This window comes from Clarias gariepinus, chromosome 6 (assembly GCF_024256425.1).
Source record: "Clarias gariepinus isolate MV-2021 ecotype Netherlands chromosome 6, CGAR_prim_01v2, whole genome shotgun sequence".
Lineage (NCBI taxonomy): Eukaryota > Metazoa > Chordata > Actinopteri > Siluriformes > Clariidae > Clarias > Clarias gariepinus.
The window spans coordinates 77,501-92,541 of record NC_071105.1 but is presented as its reverse complement, the minus strand read 5'-3'; the positions used below and the strand labels follow the sequence as shown (position 1 = coordinate 92,541).

Sequence of the window (15,041 nt, the reverse complement as noted above, 5' to 3'; positions counted from 1 at the left end):
GTAGCGGTGGTAAGGGGACGGTCATTTATTATAGCTTCCACCTCACACAGGAATGTGTGCAAGCTCTCATCGTTTAGTGTTTGTTCTTTTAATACAGACCTCAAGATTTTTTTAACTGACCTTATCTGCCTTTCCCATATTCCACCGAAGTGAGACCCAGCAGGAGGATTAAATATCCATTGTATCCCCTTTTGCATGAGGACGCCTTCAATTTTTGACTGATTCCACTGTTGGATCTTTACGCAATTTAGTCTCAGCGCCTATGAAGTTTGTTCCATTATCACTTCTCATAACTGACACCTGGCCTCTTCTGCACATGAAGCGTCGAATAGCATTTAAGCAGGAGTCTGTATCTAATGACTGCGCAACTTCAATGTGCACGGCTCTTGTTGTCAGACAAGTAAACAATACGCCATATCTTTTAACATTACTTCTACCCCGTTTGACCTCGAAGGGTCCAAAATAGTCTACCCCTACGTTAGTGAATGGTGGGTGATCTGGTGTTATTCTATCGCGTGGCAGTTCTGACATTTTTTGTTCACTATTCTTCGCTCTGATCTTTCTGCATGTCACACAACTGGACAGAAACTTTCTCACAAGGGAATTTGCTGTCGGAATCCAGTATTTCTGCCGCAATTTTGAAAGCATATAATTTCTTCCACAATGTCCGACCTGTTCGTGAGTGTTTCTTAAGATTAAAGTTGTAATGTGTGAGTCTTTGGGTATAATGACAGGGTGTTTTGCATGCTCAGGCATTGCAGACCTACCAAGACGTCCTCCAACTCTTAGCACTCCATCCTGCAGTACTGGATCTAGTTTGGAGAGACAACTGTTTCTTTTTACGGAAGCATTACCCTTTTGTAACATGGAAATTTCGTCTTTGAATTTTTGGTTTTGAACGAACTTAATGACTTCGTTTTCTGCCCTTGTTAAGTCCTTCATTGTTAGAGACTTATGGTTTTCTATTATTGAGTTGTTTGCCTGTCCCTTAATCCTTTTTGTTTTCTGTTTAAGCATGTCTTTAACGCAAAGAATCCAGGCAACGGATCTTTTTAACTTATACCAGTCGGAGTGATAGTTAATCAGTTTACTCACGGCATCTGTGCTCTCTGTAGTTTTTACGAGATTCGTTGAGGCTGAGTGTTTAATCTCAATGTCATCCTCTTTCGTCTACAGATCGTGAATGTTTTCAGGCCATTTACTCTCTGGTGTTTTAAGAAAGGGGGGACCATGGATCCAATTGTTGTTTTTCATGAATTTTTCACAGGAAACTCCTCTGGAAGCAGCGTCAGCTGGGTTTTTTGAAGTGTTGACGTACCTCCACTGCTGTGGCTTGGTTGACTCTCGTATGATGGAGATTCTGTTAGCGACAAAGGTTTTAAAGCGAAGTTTTTCATTAACAATGTATCTCAAGACAGTTGTGCTGTCGGTCCAAAACACAGAGTCCAGCAGTTCTATTTCCAGTTGACCTTTCAACATTTTGTCGTTGTTTACGGCAACCACTGCCGCTGTCAGTTCCATTCGGGGGATAGTAGTTTGTTTAGCCTTTAGTTGTGCTTTCAATTGCTCTTCCTCAGCCTTTAATCGTGCTTTCAATTGCTCTTCCTCAGCCTTTAATTGTGCTTCCTCCAGCTCCAGCGCCTGCCGATCTCTCAAAGTTGCTGCTTTAGCCAGCAAAGCTGCTCTGTTGGCTTCTGCCTTTTTTAGTCGAGCTTCGGATGCTGCTGACGTTAAGGACCTCTTGGATGCCGCTGACGTTACGCTTCCATGCCTTTGGGGGGCGGGCATCTTACGCTCCGCCATTGACACACTGTCGTTTGGCGAAACTCCATCGTCAACTGTTTGAGACAACTTAAAGCGATTACTAGTGTCCGCGATCCACGACTCCACTCTTACCATGAATTCTGTGCAGCGCGTTAATCTAGGGTGAAACCAGTGGTGCTGATCGGTTTCACGCTCTTCATCCTTTGCGCACGATCGCACTGTTACATCTATCACGATCGCACTGTTACATCTATCACGCACGTTAGTTGTAGTTGTTGTTAAGACACGGAAGGATACAGAAAGGTGTGGAGCACACAAGCTTTTGACCGTGAGACAGTAAGCTAAAAGGAATACAGTAAAATAAGTTGTTGTAACTGTAATCTATCGAAGCTACAGAACACAGCAAGCGACTTGTCGTGACTACAGTGGATTTATGCAAGAAACTGTAACAACCGTTGTTTTTGATGTTGAAAATAAACAAGAGACAAAGAAATCAACTAAACGTCTGATGTCGTCAGTGACACTGTGTAACTAAAGACACGCGTCAGAACTTGTGAATAACATGCACCTACATTAAAGTCAAAAGCTTGTGTGCTCCACACCTTTCTACATCCCTCCATTGTTTTATAAATTGTTCGGGAATGTCATCGTCCCAAGCGAGTCTCTCTTTACATAACTGCTGCATTAAGATCTTAGCTGGCAGTATGACTGGTGCAAGGAAGCCTAAGGGGTCATAAATTGAACTAGTGACTGACAAGATTCCTCTTCTAGTCACAGGCCGCTCTTTTAAACTAATCTTGAACTTGAACGTGTCTGAATTAATACACCACAGCACCCCTAGAGCCCTCTCAACAGGGAGTACGTCTTTACTCAAATTTAAGTCCCTCATGTCTTTAATTCTCTCACCCTCAGGGATGGAAGCTAGCAATGTACGACTATTACTTGCCCACTTGGTGAGGTGAAACCCTCCGCTTGCGCACAGTTTGGTGAGATTACTATATAGCGCAACTGCTTGACTATGACTAGAGACTGACTTCAAGCAGTTGTCTACATAAAAGTTTTTAAGTACTGTGTTGACTGCCTCGGCAGATGCATTGCTGCGGTTTTCTTCTGCTGTTTTCCTAAGGGCGAAGTTAGCTACACTTGGAGATGATTTTGCACCAAACAAATGAACAACCATTTTATACTCAACCAAGTCCTGACTCATGTCTCCATTCGGCCACCACAGGAAACGCAACAAGTCTGTGTCCTTTTCCGGAACTCTGACCTGATAGTACATGGCTTCCACATCTGCCATCATGGCGACTTCTTCTTGTCTAAAGCGTGCGAGCACCCCAATGAGTGAGTTTGTCAGGTCGGGTCCCTGCAGAAGCTCGCTATTTAATGATATTCCCTGATAGCTGGCAGCACAGTCAAAGACTACCCTTAGCTTTTTCTTCTGAGGATGGTACACACCATGGTGAGGTATGTACCACACTTGCCCGTCTTGTAGACCTAGGTGGGGTGTGGGGACCTTGACTGCGTGACCCTTTTCAAACATGTCGTTCATGAAGTTTAGATACTCTTTGTGAAAGGAGCGGTTATGCTTAAACTTCCGTTTGAGGTTCAGTGCGCGCTGCATGGCTGCGCTTCGGTTATTGGGCATTTGAATAGCTGCTTTCTTAAATGGGAGCCCGATGTAGAAGTGATTATCGGTAAATTGCAGGGAGTTAGTTACAGAGTCTAAAAACTGATAGTCCTCTTGTGACAACTCAGCTTTGTCATCACAGTTCCGTTCAGGAAAGTCATGGTTGTACTGTTGTATCAGCATTTGTTCCACACTTTCGATGGAGACTCTGTTGACTGCAACGCTCACTTGCTCATTGTCACATGTGCCTTCCTCGACCGACTCTCGAAGAGGTCCATTTATGGTCCATCCGAGAGCAGTCTTTACTGCATATGGCCCATTGTGCCTGCTGTTAATTACTCGCCATGGTTCTAGGAGCCTATGCTCTTTGTTACCTATGAGAATTTCAACTCCAGCATTAATGTAAGGCAGTTTTACTTCGCTGAGGTATGGCCACTTATCAATGTCGTGCTGTTGTGGAATATTTTCCACTGAGACTGGGATACTCTTTTGTGTGAACACTTTGGGGAGTTCAACAAAGGTGTTTTCTTCCAGACTGCTAACCTCTAGGTCAGTAAGCACGTAACTTTCTACTTGTTTCCTCGCGTTCATGGTGCTTAACATGATGTCAATTTTTTTACCTTGTAGGTTTAATCGCCTTGCTAATGACTCTGTACAAAAGGTAGCAGAGCTACCTGGGTCCATAAAGGCATATACTTCTACTGTCTTGTTGCCTTTTTTGGACTTTATTTTAACAGGTACTATGGAGAGAATACAGTCATCTCCAGCCCCGATACACGCACTCGTTTCGTGACTCGCTGTAACAGGCAATGTTTGAACTGGTTCGGTTTCGTCAGCCTTTGCGATCGCTTGAGCTGTGTCTTTTGCTGCAATGTGTAGCATGCGAGGATGTTTATTTGAGCACAACTGACAGGTAATTTTCTTCGTGCAGTCTTTGCTTAAATGTCCTTTTACTAAACAGCCAAAGCAGAATCCATTCTTTTTTAGAAAGTCCAATTTGACCTTGTATGTCTCATTGTTAAACTTGTGGCATTCGTCTAGGGTGTGATCTTGCTCACAGGATGCACAAGGTTTAGTGAAGGCACTAATAACTAATGCACCACTACTCTTTACTGTGATTGAGTCTCTATGATTTTTACCAACCTGTTTTATGCCGGTCGCCAAGCTGCTGCCCCTCTTTTCTTCAATTTTTTGCTTGAATCCTGGAGAGGATTTGCTGCTGTGTTTTTTACCACTAGTCGAAACGTTCAGGTCTCCAAAGAGTGGGTTGGACATTACCTTTGCTTCTCGTTCTACGAATTTCATCAGCTGCACGAACTTAGCTCTTTCCTGATTGCGCTCCTCGTACTTGTATACGTGGCTTCTCCATTTTTCACGCAATTTGTAGGGCAGTTTTGAGGCAACACCTCTCAAGTTGGTAGCATTGTCTAGCTCATCCATGTAATCGATGCTTGACATGGTATTGTAACATTCTCCTAGGAACAGGGAGAAAGTTTTTAGCGACTTTCCGTCCTCTGACTTTATTTCCGGCCAGTTGAGTGCCTTTTGCATCAGCGTTGTAGCGATTATTTGTCTATTTCCAAAATTGTCATGTAACAGTTTCATAGCCTCTGCGTAGCCACGATGTTCTGGCATGAGCAGGCAGCTTCTCACTAGGTCCTTAGGCTGTCCTTCAGTATACTGCTCGAGAAAGAACAGCCTTTCATGATTGCTATCAGTGTTGGTTTCGATGGCATGTTTAAAGGCTCTTACGAAGGACGTGAACTCAAGAGGGTCACCATAGAATGGAGGAACGTTGCGCGGAGGTAAGGAATGTTGCCTCTGACTCTTTGCAAACATTTCTGTAAGATCTGCCTGAAGTGGCATCCTACCCTGAGGCTCCACTATGTCAGTGTTGTAAAGAGTCAGAGGCAACATTCCTTACCTCCGCGCATGAGCCATTGAGCCATTTAATGTAGGTGCATGTTATTCACAAGTTCTGACGCATGTCGCCAGTGACACTGTGTAACTAAAGACACGCGTCAGAACTTGTGAATAACATGCACCTACATTAAAGTCAAAAGCTTGTGTGCTCCACACCTTTCTGTATCCTTCCGTGTCTTAACAACAACTACAACTAACGTGCATGATAGACATGGAACTGCATAACTGTGGGATGATGTCACAGAACAACACATGAAATGATGTCACAATACAAATTATATGTATGATACTTAATGCTTAATGCTTAACTAATAAACTGAAATAAGATAAACATAACAACAAATCACAAGAATGAAATATGGCCCTTACAATGCCCTCAGCAAAAGTTAAGAAAGGCTGCCAAATACTATAAAATGTGTCAGTAGACCCTCTAACTGTGTACCTAATGTTCTCCAGTTTAAGGCAGTACATCACTTCCCTTATCCAGTGGTAAAATGTTGGTGGATCAGGATCTTTCCATTTAGTCAGGATTAATCTCCTAGCCAAAAGGGAACAGAAGGCCAATATTTTAATGTCCCTTTGGTTAAAACTGTTATTTTCTGGAGGCACACCAAACAATGCAACAAATGGAGTTGGCTCTACTATCTCTCCAAATACTCCAGAAAAAGTCTCAAAGATATTGGTCCAGAACATGTAGAGTCTTGGACGAGTCCAGAACATATGCAGCAGAGTTGCAGGAGCCTGTCTGCATCTGTCACATGTGGTGTCTATATCAGTTATAATATTATTAGAATTCAATGCCAAAAAGTTCCGAAGCTGCAAGTACCTATAAAAATGTGATTTGGGAATGTCGTATTTCTGCACCAACTGTTCGAAGGATGCAAAATTTCCATCAATATAGAGTTCAGACAATGAGACCAAACCCTTTCTAGCCCAAACTTTAAAAGCATCATGCATCATAGACGGAACAAACATGTAATTTTTAGCATTGGGGCAGCTTGCGGTAACTCCTTAAGGGAAAACGATAGTCTGAATGAGGATAGGTTCCCTGTTGATTCTGGTTCCTCTCAAGGTTTCTTCCTATTACCATCTCAGGGAGTTTTTCCTTGCCACTGTCGCCCTCGGCTTGCTCACCAGGGACAAACTGACCATTTTGATTCATACAAATTTACATTTCATACAAACCTAAATAATTCTTTTGATTGTGTAAAGCTGCTTTGCGGCAATGAAAATTGCTAAAAGCGCTATACAAATAAAATTGAATTGAATTAAATTGAATTGATTCCAGATTTTAACTGAATGTATAACAACTGGATTAGAGGTCAAACTAGAGGTTGGTTGAATAAATGGTATTTTAGAACACAATAATGCTATTAGAGAAGTGGGCCTAACTGAAGCCCCCTCCAGAATTGTCCAAACAGGGGGATTAATGTCATTATTTAACCAGAACAACAGTGATCTTATATTGGCTGCCCAGTGATAATACAGGAAATTTGGAAGTGCCATCCCTCCTTTTGCACGAGGTCTCTGCAGTATACTTCTTTTAATTCTTGGTGTTTTTTTGTTCCAAATAAATGTTGAAATCTGATTATTTAATTTGGAGGAGAAAGATTTGGTTAAGAATAACGGATTTATTAATTAATTCTTCCACCCAATGAAAGATGGAGGTGGTCCCAACGCTCAAGATCTTGTTTAAGATTGGATAAGAGAGGTGGATAATTGGCTCCGAACAAGTCTTTATGATCATGCGTAACCCAAATCCCAAGGTATTTACATTTCTTAGGGCTAATTTTAATGGGAATTGAGCTTAAAGATGACAGACTGACCCCATCACCAACAGGCATTAGTTCACTTTTCTGGATATTAACTTTATTGCCAGATATTTTACCAAACTCTGTAAGTGGAGTCACTAATTTAGGTAAGTTTGTCAGGGGTTGTGACAATTATAATAACATGTCGTTTGCATAAAGTAAAACCTTATGTTCCAATCCTGCCTGTTGAATACCCTGGATATCGGCTCTGTGTTTCAAAGTTAAAGCAAGTGGTTCCATTGCGACTGCAAATAGAAGTGGAGACAGAGGGCATCCCTGCCTCGTGCCGCGTTGAAGCTCAAAATAAGCAGATATGCTGTTATTAGTACGCACAGCGGCTAATGGAGACGTTTATAAAAGTTTTATCCATGATATTAGCTTACGACCAAATCCAAACCTCTCCAGAGTATTAAAAAGATAACCCCATTTCACACGGTCAAATGCCTTTTCTGCATCTATTGAGAGAACTACCTCCGGTGTGCCAGGTGGAGAGGGGCCATAAAGAATATTCAAAAGTTTTTTACAAAAGATGTAAAAAAAAAAAAAGGATTCTTAATAAACCCTTTTTGGTCAGGTGATATGATGGAGGGCAACACCCCCTCTAAACGTCGCGCAAGGACTTTAGCAAGCACTTTGGCATCGATATTAAAAAGGGAGATTGGACAGAATAAGCTACACTCGAGAGGGTTTTTGTCTTTTTTAAGGATTAAATCAATGCGCCTGTTTATCATGTTTAGGAGTTTGTCATGTTATCCTCATGTGGCTTTTTTATTGACTTTATTACTAATGTAGATACATGGCCTGGTCCAAAGAAGCATCATTATTTCACACATTATTGTCCTGCATCAGGCAAAGACAACAACTAAGGAGATTCAGGTTCAGGGGCATGAAGAATAATTTTCACACATGAACTGGATAGCGCAGTGTCGTGGCAGTCAGTCATGGTGTTTTTTTGCTTTGTTCCTTCAGCTGTCTCGTCACAATAAGGAGCTGCAGGTGCTGCTGAAGCCCACAGGAGAAGATCAGGCCCTGGAGTTTTACACTGAGCACACTGCGCAGATCGAGGTGACTGAACACACACACACACTGCTCCAACACAGTACTGTGGAAGTTTCTTCACTTTCTTGTTCTCCAGTCTTCCTGATGGACTTTTTCTGTCTCTCATGTTCACTCCAGTCCCTGTACATGATCAGTCCCAGTGGAGTGTGTTTGTGTTTGTTAAGCCGCACAGTGACCTGTGAATCATTCAAGCATGAAAAAAATAATAATAACTTAAGTCCTGAGCCAGGGAGAAACAAGTGCAGATGATGAGAGATGATCAGGAGGTGATTAGTTACTGCTGATGCTGAATGTTGGAACAGACGAGAGGGGAAACGAGGTCGCCGCTGAGGCTGTTACATAAACAACCAGCGTTTAAATCGAATTTTAGGCACTTTGCAGCCTGTCGCAGTAAAACATTCCTTTATTTAATCATTTAGTTTAATTTAATATAAAGAAATGAGGGGGGGGGGTGTCAGGACTTTTGCATAGCAACGATCTGAGATTGAACTGAATATTATTCATAATATTCAGTTCAATTCAATTTTATTTGTATAGCGCTTTTAGCAATTGTCATTGCCGCAAAGCAGCTTTACATAATCAAAAGAATTATTTAAGTTTGTATGAAATGTGAGTGTGTATGAATCAAAATGGTCAGTTTGTCCCTGGTGAGCAAGCCGAGGGCGACAGTGGCAAGGAAAAACTCCCTGAGATGGTAATAGAAAGAAACCTTGAGAGGAACCAGACTCAACAGGGAACCCATCCTCATCTGGGTGAAACAGAAAGCAGTAAATGATCTGCATTTATACAGTGTGTAGGGTGGGAGGCAGTTCAGCTATAATAGCTGATGTTAATTGATGTTAATATGGAGTCCAGGTAGTTATTGAAGACCCAGGTAGACTTGTAAGAAGTTCCAGTCCTGAACTATCGAACTGTCAAGTCCCCAGAGGAACAGTTGCCAACACCAGTCAAGGCCAGAACCATTTTCTAGGTAGAGAGAATCATTCCCAGACACCAGACGCATCCCAGAGAGACACACGGGGCATCCATGTGACGAGATCTTCAGCCAGAAGCGGGGCACCAGGATGGGTCAGACAGGTCCGGAGGGCAGAGGGATCACTGGCAGCTCAGGAACGACATGTGTAGCTCGACAGAGAGAGAGAAAGAGTGAAAGGGGGAGACAGGAGGAGAGAGGAAAGAGAAAGAGGGGGAGAAAGAGAAGAAGAGGAGAGATGGTAGTTAGGTATGGTCACAGTCACACAATGTATAATGTGAATGTATATTTAGTGTAGAGTGCAAGCAGGGACTCCGGCAGGACTAACTATGACATCATAACTAAAAGGGAGAGCCAGAAGGAAACACAAACATGAGGGCTTCCTGAGATGTAAAGCAAACAATCACCTCACCGTCAGCAAACCTGAGTGATCAATGAGAGTGAGGAAGACAGCATCCAAACATACCAGTTCACCATAATACTCTACGTCCATGAGTCCCCCAGATCTGCTCCTTTACCTATGGCAAATCTATTTATAAAAATGCTTGGTTAAATAAATAGGTTTTTAGCCTGGACTTAAACACTGAGACTGTGTCTGAGTCCCGAACACTATTTGGAAGACTATTCCATAATTTTGGGGCTTTGTAAGAAAAAGCTCTGCCCCCAGCTGTAGTTTTCATAATACGCGGTACTGACAAACAGCCTGCATCCTTTGATCGAAGTAGGCGTGGCGGATTGTAAGACACTAGCAGTTCACTCAGGTACTGCGGTGCGAGATCATTTAATGCTTTATACGTCAAGAGTAGTATTTTAAAATCAATGCGAAATTTCACAGGAAGCCAATGCAATGTGGATAAGATGGGGGTGATGTGCTCATATCTTCTGGTTCTAGTGAGGACTCTCGCTGCTGCATTCTGGACTTTATGCATCTAGCTGAACAACCAGACAGTAAGGCGTTACAATAGTCCAACCTAGAGGTGATAAAAGCATGAACTAGTTTTTCTGCATCGTTTAGCGACAATAAATTTCTCATCCTGGCAATATTTCTGAGGTGAAAGAGGCTATCCTGGTAATATTATCTACATGTGCTTCAAATGAAAGGCTGGAATCAATGATCACACCAAGGTCTTTCACTGTTGCACTTGATGGAACAGAAAGGCCATCTAAAGTTACGGTGTGATCTAAAATTTCACTCCTAGCCTTATGCGGTCCTATGACTAGAACTTCTGTCTTATCCGGATTTAGCATAAGGAAATTAATTAGCATCCAATTTCTTATGTCCTGCACACATTGCTCAATTTTAGTAAGCTGTTTTTTCTCAACAGGTTCTCATATTATTATTACTGTGATACACTTGAATTGAGACAAGATAGTGATCTGAGATAACATCAGATAGTGGAATTGTGAATACATTTCTTATACTTAATCCGAATAATATTATTAAATCTAAAGTGTGACCTGCTTTATGAGTGGGTCCTACTACACACTGATTTACTCCTACCGAGTCCAGTATGGACATAAATGCTGTTCTCTATTATTAGGCATAAAATTGAGGTTTTGAAACCGAACAATGTAATTGATGCAGATGTTAATCTAGCCATGTCAGACCAGAACCTAGAATACTTTACTCCCCTTGAAGAGAATGAACTAATTTCACTCATCTCTTCTTCAAATTCCTCAACCTGTATATTAGATCCTGTACCGACACATTTTCTTAAACAGATAGTACCAGCAATAATAGAACCCCTGTTGAGAATAATTAATTCTTCACTCAGCATTGGATATGTTCCAAAATCTTTTAAATTAGCAGTTATCAAACCAATAATTAAGAAACCTGACCTCGACCCCTGTCAGCTGTCCAGTTACAGACCAATATCAAACCTCCCCTTTATCTCTAAGATCCTGGAAAAGATAGTAGCGGAGCAGCTATGCTCATATATACATAGAAATGGCATACATGAACTGTATCAGTCAGGATTTAGGCCTCATCACAGTACAGAGACAGCGCTCGTTAAAGTAGTAAATGACATTCTATTGGCCTCTGATCAGGGTTGTGTAACTATGCTTGTATTACTTGACCTCAGTGCAGCTTTTGACACTGTTGATCACGCTATTCTTCTTCACAGATTAGAAAATGTAGTGGGAATTAAGGGTACAGCCCTCTCCTGGCTCAGATCCTATCTGACCCATCGTTATCAGTATGTAGACTTAAATGGTGATTATTCTGCATGTTCTCTAGTGGAGTTTGGCGTTCCGCAGGGTTCAGTTTTAGGTCCACTGCTTTTTTCCCTTTACATGCTTCCTCTGGGCAACATAATCCGTAAGCATGGTATTAGTTTTCATTGTTATGCTGACGATACACAGTTATATGTCTCAGCAAAACCTGATGAGAAAAAACAGCTTACTAAAATTGAGCAATGTGTGCAGGACATAAGAAATTGGATGCTAATTAACTTCCTTCTGCTAAATCCGGATAAGACAGAAGTTCTAGTCATAGGACCGCATACAGCTAGGAATAAAATTTTAGATCACACCGTAACTTTAGATGGCCTTTCTGTTCCATCAAATGCAACAGTGAAAGACCTTGGTGTGATTATTGATTCCAGCCTTTCATTTGAAGCACATGTAGATAATATTACCAGGATAGCATTCTTTCACCTCAGAAATATTGCCAGAATAAGAAATTTATTGTCGCTAAACGACGCAGAAAAACTAGTTCATGCTTTTATCACCTCTAGGTTGGACTATTGTAATGCCTTACTGTCTGGTTGTTCAGCTAGATGCATAAATAAGCTTCAGCTAGTCCAGAATGCAGCAGCGAGAGTCCTCACCAGAACCAGAAGATATGAGCACATCACCCCTATCTTATCTTCACTCCATTGGCTCCCTGTGAAATTTCGCATTGATTTTAAAATACTACTCTTGACATATAAAGCATTAAATGGTCTCGCGCCGCAGTACCTGAGCGAACTGCTAGTGTCTTACGATCCGCCACGCCTACTTCGATCAAAGGATGCAGGCTGCTTGTCAGTACCGCGTATTATGAAAAATACAGCTGGGGGCAGAGCTTTTTCTTACAAAGCCCCAAAGTTATGGAATAGTCTTCCAAATAGTGTTCGGGACTCAGACACAGTCTCAGTGTTTAAGTCCAGGCTAAAAACCTATTTATTTAGCCGAGCATTTTTATAAATAGATTTGCCATAGGTAAAGGAGCAGATCTGGGGGACTCATGGACGTAGAGTATTATGGTGAACTGGTATGTTTGGATGCTGTCTTCCTCACTCTCATTGATCACTCAGGTTTGCTGACGGTGAGGTGATTGTTTGCTTTACATGTCAGGAAGACCTCATGTTTGTGTTTCCTTCTGGCTCTCCCTTTTAGTTATGCTGTCATAGTTAGTCCTGCCGGAGTCTCTGCTTGCACTCTACAGTTAATATACATTCACATTATACATTGTGTGACTGTGACCATACCTAACTGCCATCTCTCCTCTTCTTCTCTTTCCCCCCCTCTTTCTTTTTCCTCTCTCCTCCTGTCCCCCCTTTCACTCTTTCTCTCTCTCTCTGTCGAGCTACACATGTCGTTCCTGAGCTGCAAGTGATCCAGACTCCCTCTGCCCTCCGGACCTGTCTGACCCATCCTGGTGCCCCGCTTCTGGCTGAAGATCTCGTCACATGGATGCCCCGTGTGTCTCTCTGGGATGCGTCTGGTGTCTGGGAATGATTCTCTCTACCTAGAAAATGGTTCTGGCCTTGACTGGTGTTGGCAACTGTTTCTCTGGGGACTTGACAGTTCGATAGTTCATGACTGGAACTTCTTACAAGTCTACCTGGGTCTTCAATAACTACCTGGACTCCATATTAACATCAATTAACATCAGCTATTATAGCTGAACTGCCTCCCACCCTACACACTGTATAAATGCAGATCATTTACTGCTTTCTGTTTCACCCAAATGAGGATGGGTTCCCTGTTGAGTCTGGTTCCTCTCAAGGTTTCTTCCTATTACCATCTCAGGGAGTTTTTCCTTGCCACTGTCGCCCTCGGCTTGCTCACCAGGGACAAACTGACCATTTTGATTCATACAAATTCACATTTCATACGAACTTAAATAATTCTTTTGACTATGTAAAGCTGCTTTGCGGCAATGAAAATTGCTAAAAGCGCTATACAAATAAAATTGAATTGAATTGAATTGAATTCTCAGAGGGTCTTCTGGATTCTCCAAATGAATATGAAAATCTCCAGCAATTAACACTTTGTCTACAGAAACGACTAGGTTTAAAAGGAAATCTGCAAATTCACTAAGAAGTTCAGAGTACGGCCCTGGAGGTCTGTAAATGACAATTAGCGGGATCGACTGAGCTGACTTAATATAGTTAAATACACTTATGTTACTATAAAGAATTTCAAATGAGTTTAATTTGTGTCCGTGTTTTTGTACAATAGTCAAATTATCATTGTGAATAACTGCGACGCCTCCTCCTCTACCAGTTAACCGAGGCTGGTGTATGTAGCTGTATCCAGGAGGACTAGCTTCATTTAGAGCTACATACTCGTCCTGTTTAATCCAGGTTTCAGTTAAACAGAGTATATCAAACTCCTGATCTGTGATAATTTTATTAACTATAACTGCTTTAGATGCGAGAGATCTAATATTTAACAGTCCTAGCTTCAGATCAGAGGTGCCGGCTGCGCATTCAGTCTGATCCAAGTTTGTGGTCTTTATGTTAATTAAGTTACTAAAACAGACTTTCTGAGTCTTTCTAAATTAGTTTTTAGCTCGGGGAACAGACACAGTCTCAATATGATGAACCCTGTGTGACGACTCTATGCAGCTAGCAGACGGTTGGTTTAGCCTGTCTGTCTGCTCCCTGGCCTGGGCTCTGGATTGTCACCGATTAACTAGGCCTCTTCTGAGACTATGAGCTATACTACAGGAAATGAGAGCAGCACCTTCCCGAGTGGGATGGTCACCGTCCCGCCCTAACAGGCCAGTTTTGCCCTCAAAGGTCTTCCAATTACCAATGAAGCCCACGTTGTTTTCGGAGCACCACCTGGACATCCAGCGGTTCAGCGACCATAACCTGCTGTAAGCTATGTCGTCACCCATTTGCCCCGCTTTGAGGGCTCTAATGCCGGAGTCGCTAACTCTCTAACACTCTCTAACCCTCTCTAAAGTCTGGATGCGCTCCTCTAACGCTGATATCTTCTCCGTCAGAGTGCTCACTAACACACACCTATCACAAATAAAATTACCACTAACGACGGAGGAAGAATGTCTAAACATCCTGCACTCTACACACTGAACGAACTGAATATTAGACATGATATTGTACCTGAGTCTGAGGTTAGTTGTTTGGAGCTGAATTCCGTTTGTTGTTTTTAGATGAAAAAACTCGCGCGTTCTTCAAAAAGCGCAGAAAAAGGCGAAGCCAAGTAGTATGAAGATGTAAAAACTAGTTGCTATTAATATTATTATTGTATAAATGAAAAAGCTATGTAATTTAAACGCTGATACAAACGCGAAACTTTCGCGGCAACGGTACAAAAAGACCCTGATACAAAAAATATGACCCTGATGGCCGCAAAAAAAATGAATACAGTTATATAAGTGTGAAGGTCCTAGTGTGTCCTCATCACAACGATTATTAAACTCTTCTACACTTGGATGGGGGTGGCGTCATCCCTTAAGAGACCACACCCACCCAGAGGGTACATTTTAATACAACTCCAAAGGGGATAAGTGGAAACAAACCATGAGTGCCATAAATAAACACACCCCACACTATACCACTCTGGGGTTTCCTTTAATCCCTCACTGCTATGTAGTGTGGGTGTAGCCTGTGTATAGACTAAACAGATTGTGTGTGTGTGTATGTGT

General features: G+C 42.0%; 1 protein-coding gene across 4 annotated transcripts in view; it reads left to right on the top strand.

The window, feature by feature from the left end:
* The window catches only part of itpr1a (inositol 1,4,5-trisphosphate receptor, type 1a), a 147,565-nt gene that overhangs the window by 117,334 nt on the left and 15,190 nt on the right, over window positions 1-15,041 (top strand). For all 4 annotated transcript variants that reach the window (XM_053498073.1, XM_053498072.1, XM_053498075.1 and 1 more), the window contains one exon: window positions 8,095-8,190. In XM_053498073.1, the coding sequence (XP_053354048.1) occupies window positions 8,095-8,190 (96 nt within the window). The remainder of the gene's footprint in view (window positions 1-8,094; window positions 8,191-15,041) is intronic.